Source organism: Mytilus galloprovincialis, chromosome 4 (assembly GCF_965363235.1).
Source record: "Mytilus galloprovincialis chromosome 4, xbMytGall1.hap1.1, whole genome shotgun sequence".
In the NCBI taxonomy this organism is placed as follows: domain Eukaryota; kingdom Metazoa; phylum Mollusca; class Bivalvia; order Mytilida; family Mytilidae; genus Mytilus; species Mytilus galloprovincialis.
In genome coordinates, this window is record NC_134841.1 from 63,008,473 (window position 1) to 63,028,832 (window position 20,360).

The following is a 20,360-nucleotide window of genomic DNA, read 5'->3' on the forward strand; positions in this document are numbered from 1 at the left end:
TGAACTGAATTTTAATGTGCGTATTGTTATGCGTTTACTTTACTACATTGGTTAGAGGTATAGGGGAGGGTTGAGATCTCACAAACATGTTTAACCCCGCCGCATTTTTGCGCCTGTCCCAAGTCAGGAGCCTCTGGCCTTTGTTAGTCTTGTATTATTTTAATTTTAGTTTCTTGTGTACAATTTGGAAATTAGTATGGCGTTCATTATCACTGGACTAGTATATATTTGTTTAGGGGCCAGCTGAAGGACGCCTCCGGGTGCGGGAATTTCTCGCTACGTTGAAGACCTGTTGGTGACCCTCTGCTGTTGTTGTTTTTTATTTGGTCGGGTGGTTGTCTCTTTGACACATTCCCCATTTCCATTCTCAATTTTAATTAAACAATCGTTAAAACTGGTCCCGTGAGATGCAAAAAAAAGGAGAGTGGATGTTGATGTTGATAAATACATTATCTGCGATTCTGTTGTTGAAGAAATTCTAATAACATCAACAGAATCTGGAAGAAATAGTCTGATAAATGCTGCAGCAAAGAGACGTCATGATTTGTTCAGTAATTTGAATGAATTCTGCAATGAAACAACAAGTGAATTATCCGTATTTAGGTATCATAGGTCATGTTATAAAAGCTACACAAGTAAGCAGAATTTAAAATCAGTGTCATGTTCTTCAGCTGAAAAGGAAACACCAGGTATAAATTCCGATTTATCTAATTCTTTGGTGCCTGAAAATATTGATCACAATACATCAAAGTGTATTATTTGCAAAACAAATGTCTCATAAAAGGGTGAAAACATTACATACAATTTCATCTGCTGAAAGGTTCGTCAATCTTAAAGATGTTGCTGTTAGAGCTTGCGACGCTGGATGATAAATCGAATAGAGCAAGAGAATTTGCTCAATAATGCAGTGTATCACACAGCATGTCTGAACACATACTTGGCATATATATAGACCATAATCCACTAAAAAATCTGCGTATGATTTGGCATTTGGAAGAGCAGTTGAAATTACATACCGAGACCTTATTCGTGACAAAAAGTCTCTTGTATTGTCATCACTTTTGACAATGTACCAGTCTTTTTTACCTGATGAAGTAAGTAAGACATACTGTAATTTTTCTTAACTTAGGACTTGAGAAGCACTACAGGGATGCCATTGTATTTTTTGCTCAACAAGGACAAGGTAAAGCTAGCAATGTATTTGCTAGCGATATTTCCATTGGAGACGTTGTTAAAGCATTAAATAACATCTAAGCAGAATTAGAAATGCTTGAGATAAAAACCGACTTTAGTCCATGCGTATATAGCTCCACTAAAACCAACGAACAAACCGATATGCATGTACTTTATGAAGCAGCCTCAATATAAAGACAAAAAATGGAAAATGTTTATATATCTTATTATTATCCTGCAAATGACAAAGTATCGTTGGAAATGTCAGAAGCAATGTTGCCACCCTGTTTGATAAGTTTTGTTTTTTGGCTTCTTCAGTATCAATGGATATTTCGTATGACATTCGAAGAAAATGTGCTGCTCTCGCAGAGTGCCTGATGTCAAATTGTAATAACATAATTACTCCATTTAGTCTTGATTTTGCAGTACAGTTGCATGATGAGTTCGGATCGAAGTCTTTGATTGAAAATTTAAATGCACATGGTTTCTGTGTCAAGTATGACGAGGTTCGGAGGCTTTTGATTTGTGTAGCGAATGCTGAAATAACAAAAATACAAGGTGGTTGTTATGTCCCGTTCGGTATAGCTAACTAAAAAATCAAAAGCTCAAACACATCAAACGAATGGATAGCAACTGTCTAATTCATGACTTGGTACAGACATTTTCGTATGTAAAAATTGGTGGATTGAACCTGGTTTTATAGCTAGCTAAACCTCTTTCTTGTATGGCAGTCGCATCGAATTCCGTTTGAAACTTGAATTTGGGAAATTCAACCGGAAACATACCCGTGAGATGTAATTTCATTTATAAAAGCTTAAATACTGTGCGCATTGCATGAAATGGTGTTGGTTGTTATCGACGTATCCGTGTATTTTTCACGAATATCGACCGAAGGGACGAACATACATCATACTTCTATTATATACTATTTTGTCTTAAACAATAATCCGTCTTAAATTGTATTTTCTCTTAAACTGTATTTCATATTAAACAGTATTTCGTCTTAACCAGTATTTTGATAAAATAAATGCAACCAATTCTACTAAAGTGTCCCATGAACTGCTTTGAATTCAAAGATGCAAAATATTGAATTTTAAAACAGATCTTAATAAAAAAAAAAAAAACCTATCAAACCATCATTTTAAAGGTCAGTTGACATGCGCCACTTCATCGGTACAGTACATGGTGAATTTTTAATGTATGATGAACGATCTATCTCTTAGATATACATATAGCTACGGTCTAATTATACATAATTCTTCTAGTGGTGTCTGTTTGTTTTTAATGGCATTGTACATGTATTAATCAACTACGAAATTCAATACTTTATAAAATGAATCATAAATGCTATCTTCAAGAAAAGAGAAAAGACCAAAAAAGAGAAAAACGTAAAAAGATGAGAATTGTTATGAAACTACTAATGTACAAACAAATGTATGAACATGCGAATAGTTATCAAAGGTACCAGGATCATAATTTTGTACACCAGACGCGCGTTTTGTTTACATGAGACTCATCAGTGACGCTCATATCAAAATAGTTATGAAACAAAACAAATACAGACAGAACATAGGTTTTAGTTTAGATAAAAATACAATAGGATGAAATTTTACCTAAAGAAAAACACACAGTAATCTTAAATAAAACACACCAAACCTTCAATTTAAATCGTTGTCTCGTACAGAGTTTTAGAAAAATTCTGATATTGAGTGTTTTTAGTCATCATGTTTTAAGCTTTATCATCACCATGTATTAGTTTTCTCGTTTGAATTGTTTTACATTGTCTTATCGGGGCCTTTTATAGCTGACTATGAGGTATGGTCTTTGCTCATTGTTGAAGGCCGTACGGTGACCTATAGTTGATAATGTCTGTGTCATTTTGGTCTTTTGTGGATAGTTGTCTCATTGGCAATCATACCACATCTTCTTTTTTATATATGCTATAAGTTTCAATATTTGTTCTTGCATTTCAAATTTATTTAAGTTTAACGGACTTTTTATTTTTCTAATGTCACTTTTAAAGACTAACAGAATCAACTTGTCATGGAAAAGCACAGTGAATTTATATCAAATGTTTTAAAGAGGTGAAACTCTAATAAATTATTTCTGTTGTTGTTGTTTGGAAAAGTTGATTGACATAGTTTATTCCTGTTTTTGGTTTTACGAAACATTTCTTTGTCAGTTTCCTTTTTTTTTTTTATTATTATCATCAAAAATGGTATCAGTGTTATATTCATTGCTATTATCTTTATTCTCTAAATTTGATTTAGATATATCGTAATTTCTATATTAAAGAGATGCTTCTAAAATTGAGTACTGGAGGCCTTTAGTTACTGATCTGTCTCCAAGATACTTAAAGGATAAATGATCGATAATCAACCGTAGTTTGAATAAATGATGTGTAGTCTAAATCTAATTCAATAGATACCGATCTTTGAACAGTACACTATAGATTTTGAAAGATTGAATTTGAAAATGAATGATGGGTAGTATAAATCTAATTCAATAGAGACAGATATATAAACAGTACATTATGGATTTTGAAATATTGAATTTGAAAATTATGAAAAATTCAACAAATTCGAATCATGTTCTTTACGCTACATGAATATGGCAAATAATTCTATTCAAAATAGACACGGATCTATAAACAGTACACTATGGATTTTGAAAGATTGAATTTTAAAATTAGGAAAAATTCTACAAATTTGAATCATGATCTTCACGCTGCATGAATATGGCAAATAATTCAACTACAGCTTTAGACTCTGATGGTGCCGTAGCTATTGTAAATAACTTAACATGGGACGATGCAACGTGGATATTAACCAGTTCTTTCATTATTTTCACTATGCAATCAGGTAGGTTTTGTTGGACAATTTTACCTTTATAACAGTTTATTTCATTGTTGTATTGTAGTATTTTCGTTGTTGAATTGTTTAGTAAATAACTATCAATTGGACTATAACATATACATATAACGTAATCATCTGGAAATGAGGGAAAATGCTACCTACCGTTCAACCTACCATGTCAGGTATAATAAGTTTGGTGTGATAGCTATTTTTAACATAAAAGGGAATATATGGTATGACTGCCTATGAGATAACTCTCCACAAGAAACCAAATGACACAGAAATTAACAACTATAGGTCACCATAATACGGCCTTCAATAATGAACATATCCCATACCGCATAATCAGCTATAAAAGGCCTCGAAATGAAAAATGTATAAAAAATCAAATTAGACAACTAACGGCCTAATTTATGTACAAAAAATGAACGAAAAACAAATATGTAACACATAAACAAGCAATAACCACTGAATTACAGGCTCCTGACTTGAGACAGGCACATACATACAGAATGTGACGGGGTTAAACATGTTAGCGGAATCCCAACCCTCCTACTACTACCACATTTTTATTGTCCCCTTCTCTATGGTACATGAAGTAGATAGACATGTACTCAGTGGTAGCCTTATATCTTTGATGACTGTGTACATCAAAGTGAAGCTTAACAAAATTAAAGGGAACATGTTTCTTACGTCGTAACTACAACCCCTTCCCTTTTCATGAATGTGACCTACCGAATTAGACTATTTACCGGGTTTGTAATAACATGAGCAGTACGACGGGTGCCACATGTGAAACAGGATCTGCCGGAGCACATGAGATCACCCCCAGTTTTTGTGGGGTTCGTATTACTCAGTCTTTAGTTTTCTCTATTGTTTCTTGTGTGATATAATTGTTTGTCTGTTTGTCTTTTTCATTTTTGTCATGACATTGTCAGTTTGTTTTCGATGTATGAATTTGACTGTTCCTCTGGTATCTTTCGCCCCTCTTGTATTACATTTACCCCGACAACAACAACCGCACACTGTTCAAACATAATTTGAAAAAGAAGGATAACAATGGCAGAAACTATTTATAAGTCTAACCCCATGAAGTGGTTGACCGATACTATATATCTCGGTGTCTCAACTCACCATCGACATAGATTCTCATTCTTATGTCATTAGACACCAGCATAATCGTCTAATCTATAATTTTACTGATTGTGTCCTGTTCCCGGTTTTTCCTGGGTGACTTAGGAATCGCATTGCGGGCGAATGATGGATATCAGGAGACGTTTTCCCTGTCGACACATCCTGTTTCGCTTTTATAGGATTTACTGCAATTCCCTTCGTTTTTTACCCTACATGTTTTCTTAATCGATTTATGACATTTGAACATTGACAAACTACTTTTGCCTATATTTAGGCCAAGGAAACGTGATAAATGGACTCGACAAAATAACATAAATTAGGCTGTTTGGTTTCTCGTTTGAATTATTTAACATTTGTCATTTCGGGGCCTTATAGCTGGCTATGCGGTATGGGCTTTGCTCATTATTGAATGCCGAACGGTGATCTACAGTTGCTAATTTCTGTGTCATTTGGTCTCTTGTGGAGAGTTGTCTCATTGGCAGTCATACTACATCTTCTTTTTTGTATCGACAAACTAAAGTCAGATACAAGTAGGTTATCTGTTATAAACCTATTACTTTAATAGATCTTTGTGTCTGCTTGAGTTTCCTGTCCGACAATTGGCTTGTTTTCATTAAATCTAGTTGTGTTCATTTTGATAAAATAATAAAAAAAAATTGAAAACAACACGTTTATAATCCTGGTACCTTTGATAACTATGAATAATTTCTTACGTCCGAAGCGCTTTTCTGGATTTACCTTCATTAGAAACGCTCAAAGCCAAACATTTGAGATCCGAAGATGTATAAGTACAGAAACCGTTGAAGAGCTATATGTCAAAAATACCTAAAATAAATAGCCAAATTCATCTAAAGCCAACTTTGCCTGAGGGAGTTGAAACCTTAGTCTCTTGATAATTTCACAATTTATAACGTACAATTTTACAATCTAATTAAAAACCGATCTCTCATGCTCCCGTTTTCTGATATGTCGCGACATATCAGAAAACGGGAGCATGAGAGATCGGTTTTTAATTAGATTGACAATTTAGTAAAGTTTGTTAAATCATGTCAGTACCGAAGTAAGTACTGACTACTGAGCTGATGATATCCTCGGGACTGATACGACCCAGTGATGTAAAAAATTGAAAACAACACGTTTAATAATTTCTTGCGTCCGAAGCGTTTTTCTGGATTTACCTTCATCAGGAACGCTCAAAACTAAACATTTGAAATCTGAAGATGTATAAGTGTCAAAACCGTTGAAGAGCTATATGTCAAAAACACCAAAAATAAATAGCCAAATTCATCTACAGTGGCATAGCTAGGCTATTTTTAAGTGTACGCCCCAACCTCGGTGAGGAGTTTGAGAGCTCCAATCGGATCCAGGTTATAAAACCTATTCATAGTAGTGGGTAGGAGGAGCGGGAGTCCCATTTCTATCATTAAAAAGAACTGCATGTAGAAAATTGAACATACTTTAGAGACTATTGTTTTTAATCTTTTATGTTAATGAACCCATTTTGTTGATTTGGAATCTGATGGTCATTGGTGTTAGAGAAATTATCCAGACCAGTTACTTTAAATATGTTTTAAAGGAACCGTGGGCTAAAGCAATTACTTGACTAAAACCCCTGTATTTGTGCAAATGGATATGAAATGATAAATTTGCATAGATTTTTAGGTACATTATGAAAATTCGTAAAGGGGTCCATGGATTACCGTGATTCTCGTCTGAGATTACCCCTTCAAAAATTGAATCCATCAATCAGTTCATTTCATTACAAGATTTAAAATCATCAAACATTAAATTTATTAAGATGGTTTTTTTTTTTTTTATCTGGAATATTAACTTCTGCCAAAGTTTCAATACAATATCTGAAGGTTTTCAAAATTGTCTAGTAAAAAACAATATTAACCACAGACCGTCTGTTAATTGCTAAAAGTTGCTTCAGACATTAATCACAAAAAAAGCTTCTGATAAAGGTTCATAAAATTCGATGAAGGTTTACCAAAGTAATTGAAGTGTAACACACTTCTTTAACCGCAGACTGTATCTACTCTTTAACTGCAAAAAACAAATTCCCTTTATCAGTAAAATACGGTAAAATTAAAAATATAAATTCATCATTATGCTTTGGATACTCTATTAAGAATAAAAAACTTCTGTCCAACTTTCGTAAAACTTCATGAAGGTTTGACAAAATTATTGATATTAAAATAACCACATATTGAACCTAAATGTTGACGCCGCTGAAGAAATCTAGGTTCTCTATTTCTTTTTTCGCGTCATAAATGTCGCAGGCTCGGCTATTAAAATTCAAAGCACATATCGAATCTCAGCTGATTATGAATTTCTTTGAACAAATGGAAAGTAAGAAGAATTACCAGGAGATTCAGACTTTGACCGAAATAAACAAATATATAATACGGTACTATTTGATCGGAAGTAGATTTCGTCACTTTTATAAGCAATTACAAGCTATTGGAGATTGATTTACAACACTGATGTGCTTTAAACCACATCTTTTTAATGGAGATATTTTTTTTATCAAATTTAAGTGCACGCCCGGGCGTTTTGACGTAAACGTGGCTACGCGCCTGATCTAAAGCCAACTTTGTCTGAGGGAGTTGAAACCTTAGTTTCTTCATAATTTCAAAATTTATAAACGGACAATTTTAGTATCCAAGAAACGCTGAAGACCTCTTAAGACTTTTAAAAATTTCCTATTCAATAAATCCATTTGTCTTTTTTATGGTACGCTGTGATAATTTTCATTAAAGAGGGATCAAAAGAAGACATCTTTGTATACATTTTTAGCTCACCTGGCCTAAAAGGCCAAGTGAGCTTTTCTCATCACTTGGCGTCCGGCGTCCGTCGTCGTCCGTCGTCGTCGTCCGTCGTCGTCGTTAACTTTTACAAAAATCTTCTCCTCTGAAACTACTGGGCCAAATTAAACCAAACTTGGCCACAATCATCATTGGGGTATCTAGTTTAAAAAATGTGTCCGGTGACCCGGCCAACCACCCAAGATGGCCGCCATGGCTAAAAATAGTACATAGGGGTAAAATACAGTTTTTGGCTTATAACTCAAAAACCAAAGCATTTAGAGCAAATCTGACATGGGGTGGACTTGTTAAACAGGTGAAGATCTATCTGCCCTGAAATTTTCAGATGAATCGGATAACCCGTTGTTGGGTTGCTGCCCCTGAATTAGTAATTTTAAGGAAATTTTGCTGTTTTTGGTTATTATCTTGAATATTATTATAGATAGAGATGAACAGTAAACAGCAATAATGTTCAGCAAAGTAAAATTTACAAATAAGTCAACATGACTGAAATGGTCAGTTGACCCCTTTAGGAGTTATTGCCCTTTATAGTCAATTTTTAACCATTTTTCGTAAATCTTAGTAATCTTTTACAAAAATCTTCTCCTCTGAAACTACTGGGCCAAATTAATCCAAACTTGGCTGCAATCATCTTTTGGGTTAGTAGTTTGAAAAATGTGTCCGGTGACCCGGCCATCAAACCAAGATGGCCACCATGGCTAAAAATAGAACATGGGGTAAAATGCAGTTTTTGGCTTATAACTCAAAACCCAAAGCATTTAGATCAAATCTGACATGGGGTAAAATTGTTTATCAGTTCAAGATCCATTCTTCTGAAATTTTCAGATGAATCGGACAACCCGTTGTTGGGTTGCTGGCCCTGAATTAGTAATTTTAAGGACATTTTGCTGTTTTTGGTCATTATCTTGAATATTATTATAGTTAGAGATAAACTATAAACAGCAATAATGTTCAGCAAAGTAAGATTTACAAATAAGTCAACATGACTGAAATGGTCAGTTGACCCCTTTAGGAGTTATTGCCCTTTATAGTCAATTTTTAACCATTTTTCGTAAATCTTAGTAATCTTTTACAAAAATCTTCACCTCTGAAACTACTTGGCCAAATTAATCCAAACTTGGCCACAATCATTTTTTGGGTTAGTAGTTTGAAAAATGTGTCCTGTGACCCAGCCATCCAACCAAGATGGCCGCCATGACTAAAAATAGAACATGGGGTAAAATGCAGTTTTTGGCTTATAACTCAAAACCCAAAGCATTTAGAGCAAATCTGACATGGGGTAAAATTGTTTATCAGGTCAACATTTATCTGCTCTGAAATTTTTAGATGAATCGGACAACCCGTTATTGGGTTGCTGACCCTGAATTGATAGTTTTAAGGAAATTTTGCTGTTTTTGGTCATTATCTTGAATATTATTATTGATAGAGGTAAACTGTAAACAACAATAATGTTCAGCAAAGTAAGATTTACAAATAAGTCAACATGACCGAAATGGTCAATTGACCCCCTTAGGAGTTATTGTTCTTTATAGTCAATTTTTAACAATTTTCATAAAATTTGTAAATTTTTACAAACATTTTTCACTGAAACTAATGGGCCAAGTTCATTATAGATAGAGATAATTTTAAGCAGCAAGAATGTTCAGTAAAGTAAGATGTACAAACACATCACCATCACCAAAACACAATTTTGTCATGAATCCATCTGCTTCCTTTAATATTCACACAGACCAAGGTGAACGACACAGGCTCTTTAGAGCCTCTAGTTTGTTTCTAAAGTTATAGAGATGCAAATCCCGATTTACAATTACTTTTACTACAGTATCTAAACATAGAAGGTCAGTCCAACCCCTTTCAAATGAGAATGTTTGTACTTTTTCTCCTTCTGTTTTGATGGCACAGTATTGGGTTTTTTTCCCGGTAAATTAGCTGCTATTTTGATTTTTACTAAATCTTCTAAATTGATGTTTTGTATTGGGATAGTGATATGGGGGTGGGGGGTTTAATAGAAACAATTTAACGAATCTCCCAAAAAAATTGTGTAAATCATATAATTTAACATTCTATATTCATTTTGATATACACTTGGATTTTTTATTATCGATCTTTTAGTGATATAAAGCTATGTTAATATTAATATATAACTGCTGCATACATGTATATATATATTTTTAAATATGTAGAAGAAATCAAAAAATTACAAAGCTTTTTCTGTATTTGATTAACGAAACTATTGTCACTTTTATATGTATCATTGTGTTGATTGTTAGATATTAAGTTTAAAACTGAGAAAATACATCAATATCACCTCATTTAGATTTTGCCATAAAACATTTTCCTTAGCTGATCTTTTCACAGGTTTTGGGCTCTTAGAATCCGGTGCCGTGACCAGGAAAAATGAGGTAAACATAATGATTAAAAATGCTGCCGATGTTATATTTGGTGGCATTAGTTACTGGATGGTAGGATTTGGTATAAGTTTTGGAAAAGACGAAGGATCAAATGGATTTATTGGAGTAGGATATTTTTTCGTTGACTCTAATGGCCCGGATATGGGTCAGTTATTTGCAACATTTGTCTTTCAGTTATCATTTGCAACCACAGCAACAACTATAGTGTCCGGTGCAATGGCTGAACGAACTAAATTAACATCCTACATGGTATACAGTTTTTTTAATACTTATGTTTACTGTATACCAGCGCATTGGGTGTGGGATAAAAATGGATTCTTGAACAAATTAGGATGCGTAGATATTGCAGGGTCAGGAGTTGTACATCTATGTGGAGGAACGGCTGCATTGGTAGCTACGTATTTGTTAAAACCTCGTACAGGAAGATACGAGAATGAAGAACAGCGACCTATATTAGGAAACCCAGTCAATACAATACTTGGATTATTTATGTTATGGTGAGTTTTGTTTTATACCCAATTTTGTGAAAACCTACAAGTAGAAAAATGATTTCCAGTGTAAAGATAATTTGCTAAAAGTATAATATACACGTACTCATGAATGCTACTTCACTCAAAGTATAACATACACGTACTCATGAATGCTATCTTTTAATTTACTTTAATGCTATTTAACATAAATGAATTGAACTCACAATCAAAAAGTTATGTATGAAACTTTTTTGAGATTTGAGTTGCTTATACAGACGCTTCAATATTGTGTTGTGTGTGATGATCCTTTTAAGAAAATAATTTGTCGCAAAAAACATCGAATAATACCTCTTTTATATTATTTTCTCATTTAAATTATATTTTTTTTATCGAGATGGTTAATACAAACCGAAAGTTAAGTAAATTCATCATAGATACTTCAAATTTAACAGACAAAAGAACTACAAAATTTTAATGAGTTTTTATACCGTCTTATTGAAACTTTTTATAAGAATTCATATGCATTTTTGTATCATATACATATAGATGAGGGTGGTAAAGGGTTATTTTCGTGCAACGTGTTTTGCCATTTTTCTTTCACGTGAAGCCGTGAATATGGTTCGTTATTCACCGTGTATCGTGAAATCGGTAAAAAGGTTAACGTGCAAGACGTTTTTAATTGTTCGTTCATCGTGAAATGAAAATTTTATTTCGCGTTCTTCCATGCAGATAACCCCCTTTACGCCCCGCATAGATCTAGCGACGCAAGCTGCAATATGAAAACTCATATTTTAGAAAAGTGATATAGAAATAAACGAACACTTTCACTAAGTGATATCATGTCAATGCTCTATTAATTGTCATTCAAAATGGGAAGGATATGTACTCCATTGCCTATATCAAAGAATGGCTTGATATGGAAATCAATTAGGACTCTGCATATCGGAAATTCCTTAATGTATGCTTCTAAAGTCGTCGACAAAATGATCAAAGACTAATTGAAAAAAAGGCGAAAACATGGAAAAGTTAAAGAACTAATATCGCATAAATGCACATAAATTGGAGGGTTGGAAAAAAAGTCCTTTATATATAATGATATTTAAAATGTTTTTATCGTTGTCCGACTTTATCCTCATTTTGCTTTCAATTAGAATTTAATATTCAAATGATATCTGATTATCTTTTACAAACGATCATCTAATTTCTGACATACAAAATGAGTGCCAGTCATATAGTTACCTAAATATTAATATTCTATGAATTAACTTGCTGAAACAAAGTCATGTTTCCTAGAGCATTGGAACCCGCAGTTCAGAATGAATGATCAAAGGAGCCCCAAACTCATGCTGTAAAGCAATTGCTCAAAACGGCCCGGAATTCATGCTATGGAACCATTGCTGAAAGGAGCCCACGGAAAATTTAGGATTGGCGTTTTGTCATGAAAAGCCAATTTTTATTTTACGTATTTATCCATAATGCAGTAAGAAAATTAGTTAGAAATTCAAAAGTGCACACATAACATTTAAGCAGATAACCTGTACAATCTAAATCATAGCTCTTTCATCTTACGCAAAGCAATTTCTGAAATTTTATCAAAATTTACAGTCTTTTAGAGAGTATCTCCACGTCCTTAACTTTCGTTGCATAGACTTAACTGCTGTATTATGGAATAATTTTATGGTTTTTTTTAACCTGTTACCATGTAAAAGATTGTCAGATTAATTTTTTTTTAATTGTGCTATGTATTTATTAGTTTTATCTTTTTGGTAATAATAATGCTTATCTTCGGATTTTGGTCTTTGAACAACAATAGGTTTTGATACTAATAATTACGAGTTCGGCTTTATTTTTGAGCCCTTTTAGAACTGTATTTAGCGTTTGAGTAATATTTTGTGCTCCCAAATATTTTGGAATCGAGCATCACTGAAGGACCTTAATAATTCAAACATTCGTATATGATGCAATAACATTGGTACCCTTAATATTATTTTTTATCCAATGAGTCCATACCTCTGCTGGTTGAATGTTAATCCGCGAGGAAAACGATGTAATGCAGATAGCGTGTATTACAATTAAGATTTGAATAAAATTTCGATATCATTTTAAATTAAGAAATATATTTCCCTCATCCATAGCTCTGATTTGTTGTCATCGTTTGTCTTTACTGGTTCGTTTGAATATATCGGCTCTTTAACGTTTGAACTATAGTTTTGAATTACTTTTTTTGTGCCTCGAGCATCACTGAAGGGACATAAATTATCGAAATACGCATCTGGTATTATGGAAATTTTTAACGGTCATGCTATGGTTTAACTTAATCATTTCTTGTTGGTGTTCAGTTTATTATGGAAATTTGATGAAAATATGAATTCAATGTATATGAAATCACTAGGGTGCAAATACAATAACTGCATAATTTCCCCATAGTTCTAATATGACTAATTTATTTTACAGGTGGGGATGGCTTGGGTTTAATTGTGGAAGTACTTTCGGAATATCAGGAGGTAAATGGAAGCTAGCTGCCAAGTACGTATACATTTCGATTAATATCATCTAATATAAAAAAGAAGTTAATATTTTGAAATATTTTCTTTCAACAAAACTAACGGTCTTTTCCCCGTAAATTTGTGAGATGGTAAGTGTTTGGACATATGCGCGTAGTGAAATTGACCCAAATACTAATAAGCGCATTTTGAACATCAAAGAAATAACTTTCTACTGGAGATAATGGCGGCAGCAACCAGATTTGGTTGCAGTTTCGTGATTTATAGACATATTTTAAAATCAAAAAGGTCTTGAGACACAAAACATGCAACAAAAGTGTAATTTCTCATATTTAATTCATTATAATACTTATTATTATGTTGTCCTTCATCAAAAATTAATTTCCTAAATTATCTTGAAAAAAGTGGTTATATTTTCCTTGATCGTCGCAATAAGTTTGCAATAAAAACAGCCGTCGGTTTTCCTATTTGAAATGTTTTACACTAAGCATTTTGGCACCCTTGAAAGCTTGCTGTTCGGAATGAGACAATGCTCCGTGTTGAAGGCCGTACTTTGACCTATAATTGTTAACTTTCACACATGGTGACTTTTATGAAGAGTTTTGTTGTGTGGAATATTTTATGTACATTTTTACGTGTGGCCTATAATATAAATTTTGTATTTTAGATCAGCTGTTATAACCATGAATGGATCTGTAGGCGCAGGATTTGCTGGTATTGTTTTAAGGTAATGACCATTTTTTTGTCTTATTTTCATTTTAAAAACTCATAAAAGATACCGGGCTAATACTTAAGTACACAAAATGCTTTTGCATATATTAAAATGTATCATCTTGGCCTCAATTACGAAGTTGAAGGGCATCAGAAGTACAGAAAAATAAAATTTGAGAACTGTATTATCCCACGTACTCTTGTATTCATTTAATATTATATTTATTCAGAGCTTTTTTACTACTTAAACTAAACGTGACGAAAGTTTAATCTTCTAGTTATTTTTTTTTTTATTTTTCAATGTCATTTAGAAAAAAAATTGTAATAATTTAATTTTTATTTTTAGTGTAATTTTATACAAGGGTAAATATGATATAATTTTATTTTTATTTTTAGTGTAATTTTATACAAGGGTAAATATGATGTATCAACAATAGTTAATAGTGTCTTAGGTGGGATGGTTGGTGTTACAGCAAGTTGTGCAGTTATACGACCGTGGGAAGCTGTGATAACGGGTGCTATTGGTGGTATTTTAAGTGTATTTGGAGCAAAACTACTTGACAAGATGAAACTTGACGACCCTGTTGGTGCAATTTCTGTCCATGGCGTATGTGGATTGTGGGTTTGTAATAAATTCAGTTTTTTGCCTAAGGATGTCTGCTTGTCATGTTTTGGAATTTTTGTCAGATTTTCGGAATCCTCTGGTTTTACCCATTAGAATGCCTTAAAAAATTTTGCCCATGAACCCCCATTTTTCTTTTTATAAATCTTTTACATGTATAATTATAAGCCATTTGTAAAAGTCTTATAAAATCTTATTTATTTTTTCATAATATTTTTGGACTTTGACTGGCCAATGATAAAGCTATGAAAAGTCAAGAGAGAACATTTTCCCGCCAAATTTCTAATGGCTTATATCTCGAAAGCAAACACATTGACCCCTATATATTTTTTGCTTTTTTTATTCCTCAATTAATCCCCTATCAAAATAAACTAGTTTGATGAAAAGTTATTTATTTTGAAACTGAGCCGCAAACATCCTTAAATGAACTTTTAGAATATTAAATATCTCTGTTGTGAACAAGTGCTACAATTAAATCAAAACCAAAAAGAATTATTATTACCCTATCACTATTTGATTTATTCATCTAAAGACTTTCATTGATCCAATGGAAGAAAATGGCATTAGGTATTAGATATAGGACACTGAAAATCAAAATCAACCTGCAAAGTCAATGGATAGGTTTAAAACATTATTTACCTCCCTTAGATTTAGTGACGAAGAAGTCTTATAGCAGACATCTGCATCTCGAAAAATGAGCATGTTATTTGTAGCATAGGAAGTGACATCCAAAGGATGATTCGAAAAACTGAATAAAGCATTGTGATACAGCATGTTTAGACATTTGTTATCCCAATTAAATAAGCGTTTTAGTGTTTTCGTAAATGGCAATATATTGTAAGGCCAGGCTAGACAAGTTTGACAAGATTTAAAAAATGTAAAGACTAATAAATATCCGGCAGACCACAGAGTTGCCAAATTGAGTAGAGCATTTTTAAAGACAGACTAATGTCATGTGAACAACAGAAGTAAATAACATGAATAAGTTAATAAATATATATACAACTTTTTTATTTTCTTATTCGGGGGCAAACAGTGACCTATAGGTCTCATTAAGGATAATCTATTTTTGGTGATCTGCAATATAAGAAAACAGTTGGTTTATTCATCAACCAGGTTTCACATCAGATTCATGTATTGATATCTTAGATATGTTATGATAGATTTCTATCATAATCATTTACTTTTGAATAAACATTGAAATCGTACTCTTTTCCAGTATTTACTTTTATCTTTTTGATAGGGTATGTTAGCTGTTGGTATATTTGCACAGAAGGATAAATTTCAGAATTTGACAATGGGAAGAAACGGTCTAGTTCACGGTGGAGGGTTCTATTTATTAGGTGTACAGGTATTTTCATGCGTTTCCATTATGACATGGTCGATATTTGGAACTTTTCTTATATTATGGGTAAGTAATCAAATATCTTAGTAGAAAGTAATCCGAAACTAACAAATCGTTTTCTTACAAGAGGAACTCACGGGTCAGTAATAAGTCATACGAAATGCTATACATTAACGTGTATAAGAAAATTAATTGAAAAAAAACAATCATCATATTCTGTTATAAACTAAGAACATCTTAAGGAATAAAAATGAAGTTACTGAACATCAGTTTCATTCATCTGAATTTCAAATCACACCTTCCCTATGCTACATTAAAGTATACAATTTTCTTTATAACTTTATCCATAAAGTTTTACAATCAGTTAGTAAGTGGAAGAAAATATTCCATTATCCTTTAATTAAGTGGAAATGACAAATGGTCAACATTTGGGAATTAAAGTTAAGACACATGCAAAACAAAACAAAAAAGAAGATTAAAACTATACAAATGTGTCTTTATTTTTTATCTGAAAATTTAATTAGTTTATGACAAGCACAATATACTAACATATTAAGTAACACTGGCTGATTATAAGAGAATTAACTACAAGTACGCACTGGAAAAAAGTAAAAACACAAAAAAACTGAATTCCGAGGAAAATTCAAAAAGGAAAGTCCCAAATCAAATAGCAAATTCAAAAGTTCAAAAACATTAAACGAATGGATAACAACTGTCATATTCCTGACTTGGTACAGGCATTTTCTTATGTAGAAAATGGTGGATTGAACCTGGTTTTATAGCTAGCTAAACCTCTCATTTGTATGACAGTGGCATCAAATTCCATTACATTGTCAACGATGCGTGAAAAAAACAAACAGACACAATAGGTAAAAATGTCAAAATTAGGGGTACAGCAGTCACACAAGTGGTTCATACTACTTTGATACATGATTCTAGCCGATTCCAGTTCTTACTTAAGACTGCATATCCTTATATTTTAGCCACTGAAGAAGACTGTTGGTATTCGACTGTCTCTAGAAGAAGAAGAATTAGGTGCAGATTTCGTGGAACACAATATAGACAGCAACAACAGAAATGATTCCAACATCATATTTTCGTCTAGACGTACCAGTCGAATTCCGTCATCAGTTTCAACTATAACAAAAGATAGCTCCGAAATGATCACAATTTCCGAAAACATTCGAAATGCAACAAATAGAACTGATCAGAACGAAAATAATGCTTTTTATAGGTTTCTTGATCAGGTTATAACAAAAATAAAAAGAAATCGTGAAATTGCACCTGCAGACGATATAAGTTTGCTGTGAACTTGCACATGCCTTTAATACGTTAGCTTACGATACAAGTAAGCTTTATATACAGCAATGTATGAACTATAACAATTAAATTGGTTTTAACTTGCCTTATAGCAAAGATCTCGTTCATACCGCTTATTGACAAAGTCATTCTATCATATTACAAGAAAGGAAACAACAGAAAAACTAACGTGTGTCGAATAACAATTCATACAATTTTTGTACCTTGAAATTGTTTTATTTATGAAGTCATTGGTTTTCGATATTGAACATCTCAAAACATTAACTATACTGTTTCTTACACTGCACATAGATACACATTTGTATTATTCCTTAAGGAAGAAATGTTGGATGCGACTATGGAACGCCGCAGCTGTCTTATGTGGAACTCTAATATTACTTTATGTTGTTTTATTATTACTTAATGATATTTTGTCTTTACTTAATATGATTTTGACATTACATAATGATGTTATAATATAACCCAATATGGAATAGTCTTTACTTAATGATATTTCGATATTACACGATATGGTTTCGTATTGACTTGATATAGTTTTGTCATTACTCAATATGGTTTTGTCATTACTCGATGTGGTGTCACCAGTGGCGGATCCAGAAATTTTCATAAGTGGGGGCCCACTGACTGACCTAAGAGGGGGCCCGCTCCAGTCACGCTTCAATGATTCCCTATATAAGCAACCAATTTTTTTCCCAAAAAGGGGGGGCCCGGGCCCCCTGGGCCCCCCTCTAAATCCGCCTCTGGTCACCATTATTTAATATGGTTGTGTCAATAGACCTTTTCAACATCTCTCGACACCGACTAATGACACCTACAGGTTACAGGTAAAATGGATGGGTCGTCTCAAAGACAAAAACCATCATGATTATCAATACGTAACATATTGGATTGGCGGTTATATACTGTCTTGACTATATAGTTTCAGAATATATATCAACCAAATAAATAAATAAATATATGTCTCTGTCATATAATATTCTTATTTTGTAAGTATTTACACGACATTTTATGTTGAATTGATTAAAGCAAATACAGCAACCATTCTGCATCCTGATCCGCTTGCTCTTCAATTTTATGATTAAACGAGTCTTTTACCAAATATTTGCCGCATGTAAATAACGATTCATTTGTTGGTGTAAAAGCTTTTATGACATTTTCCATTTATGAAAAATACTTACTGGACTGTCCGTCCGTCCGTATCACACTTGTGAACACGACCAAATTGGTATTTTTCAACCGATCTTCGTCTTAGTTGATGTACATATTCAATTTCTAAAGGGATAATCACATATTGATTTTGAAGGTCTTAGGAAAATATCACATCTATTTTTTTTTATCAACGGGGACTTCTCTAGAGTTGATGTTTTTCATGATGAATTTTGAAGAAAAAAATATAATTGACTTCTCGATTTAATGTTACCCCATCTAAGCAGAGCATTTTTTTTTACACACCTGCGTATGGAATTTATATTTCAAGTTGTTAGTTATTACTATAGAGCTTGTTGACATTGCAAAATCAAAATGGGCATTGCTAATCAGTGGTTTGGAGACCAACGGCTGATGTCCCGAAAATAACATACCTTGTCCCTTCATCATTGTGTCCTTGAAAATGACCTTTGGGTTTCTTACAAGAAGTTAATTACATTTCGTTGATTTTATTTATACCGTGACTGTCATTGCTATATTTTGTTTTGTTTTCACCGGGTCAGAATTTGTTTCTCTGAATCCAATTTCTGGAACAAAGTGTTGTACCTTTTTCAATTTTTTTCGTACTTAAGATTTTTTTTTTATCTCATCTATGAACATTCATACGGGAGGTTTTGGATCAAAATAGGCAGAAATGATCCGCTGCATTTCCAGGAGGACTGTGTTCTCCTTAGAGACAAAGTTTATCCAAATCGTCATCCTTTAGTTACACCATTTACAACACCTCAAATTAATGGTAAAGCATAACATTTGAGAGAAAGAGCAGAAAATTTAATCGCGTGATTGGTGAAAACAGAATTCAAGTGGAATACCAAATTGGTGAATAGAAAATAAACAAAGTATTGAGTACATTTTGAAGCCACCCAAAGTCAAAACTAACAGACATTGTGGAAATATGTGCCGCTCTTGTCAACATACATATTTATGATAAAACATTGATTAATTAAATATCAACTACAATTAAACATGCTTTGTTCTTTGCATTTCCCAAATTCCACCAGGACAGCTAGAAGCGCAACGTCTAAAAAGATGAAATGTGACTTTAAGTCCATCATTTTCTTTATAATAAATTAAAAAAATCCATGTTATTTGGACTCTGTAGGAAAGCTGTATCATTGTCAATGAAAGCAATAAAATCAATAATGATTTCAATTTTTTTAAGTTTTGAGACGACCCCTCACATTTTACCTGTCGTAGTCGTTCTCAACTGTAGGTGTCGAGAGATGTTGAAAAGGTCTAATAGTCAATGTGGTTTTAACATTACTTGATGTGTATGTGACTTAACGTAATGTAGTTGTTTCATTACATGATGTGGTTTTGCTATTTCGTAATGATGATTTGTCTATTCTTTATATGGTTTTAACATTACGTAATGATGTTTTAAAATTTGACGATTTTACACTACTTGATGTGTTAGTTTCATTATTTGATGTGATCTTGTCATTCTTTGATGTGGTCCTGTCATTCTTTGATGTGGTTATCCCATTACTTGATGAGGTAAAACCAAGTGACCAATTCGGAAAAACCTGTTCTATTTTAAGACAAATTTCCATGTTGTATGTGCCTTGAACGATCTTATTAGTGTTCAAATTAAAGTTCGGGTCGCTGTTTGAGTTAAACTATGAGTTAGTTTTCGAATTCAAGTCATGCTTAGAATTAAAGTTCTAGTTAGCATTGAGTTTCGAGTTGGACTTCGAGTTGGACTCACATTTAAGGGCATACGATACAGTTTGGAACCCGTATTTACATTTTGATAAACATTTCCATATGGACTCTTTTTT

General features: G+C 32.9%; 1 protein-coding gene across 1 annotated transcript; it reads left to right on the top strand.

The window, feature by feature from the left end:
• The first annotated feature begins 3,718 nt into the window (after nt 1-3,718).
• Nucleotides 3,719-17,818, top strand: LOC143072670 (putative ammonium transporter 3). Its single transcript, XM_076247725.1, has 7 exons — nt 3,719-4,034; nt 10,349-10,898; nt 13,326-13,397; nt 14,043-14,102; nt 14,483-14,708; nt 15,952-16,119; nt 17,037-17,818. The coding sequence occupies exons 1-7, from the start codon at nt 3,905-3,907 to the stop codon at nt 17,361-17,363; spliced, it is 1,533 nt and encodes a 510-aa protein (XP_076103840.1). The 5' UTR covers nt 3,719-3,904; the 3' UTR covers nt 17,364-17,818.
• The last annotated feature ends 2,542 nt before the right edge of the window (nt 17,819-20,360 follow it).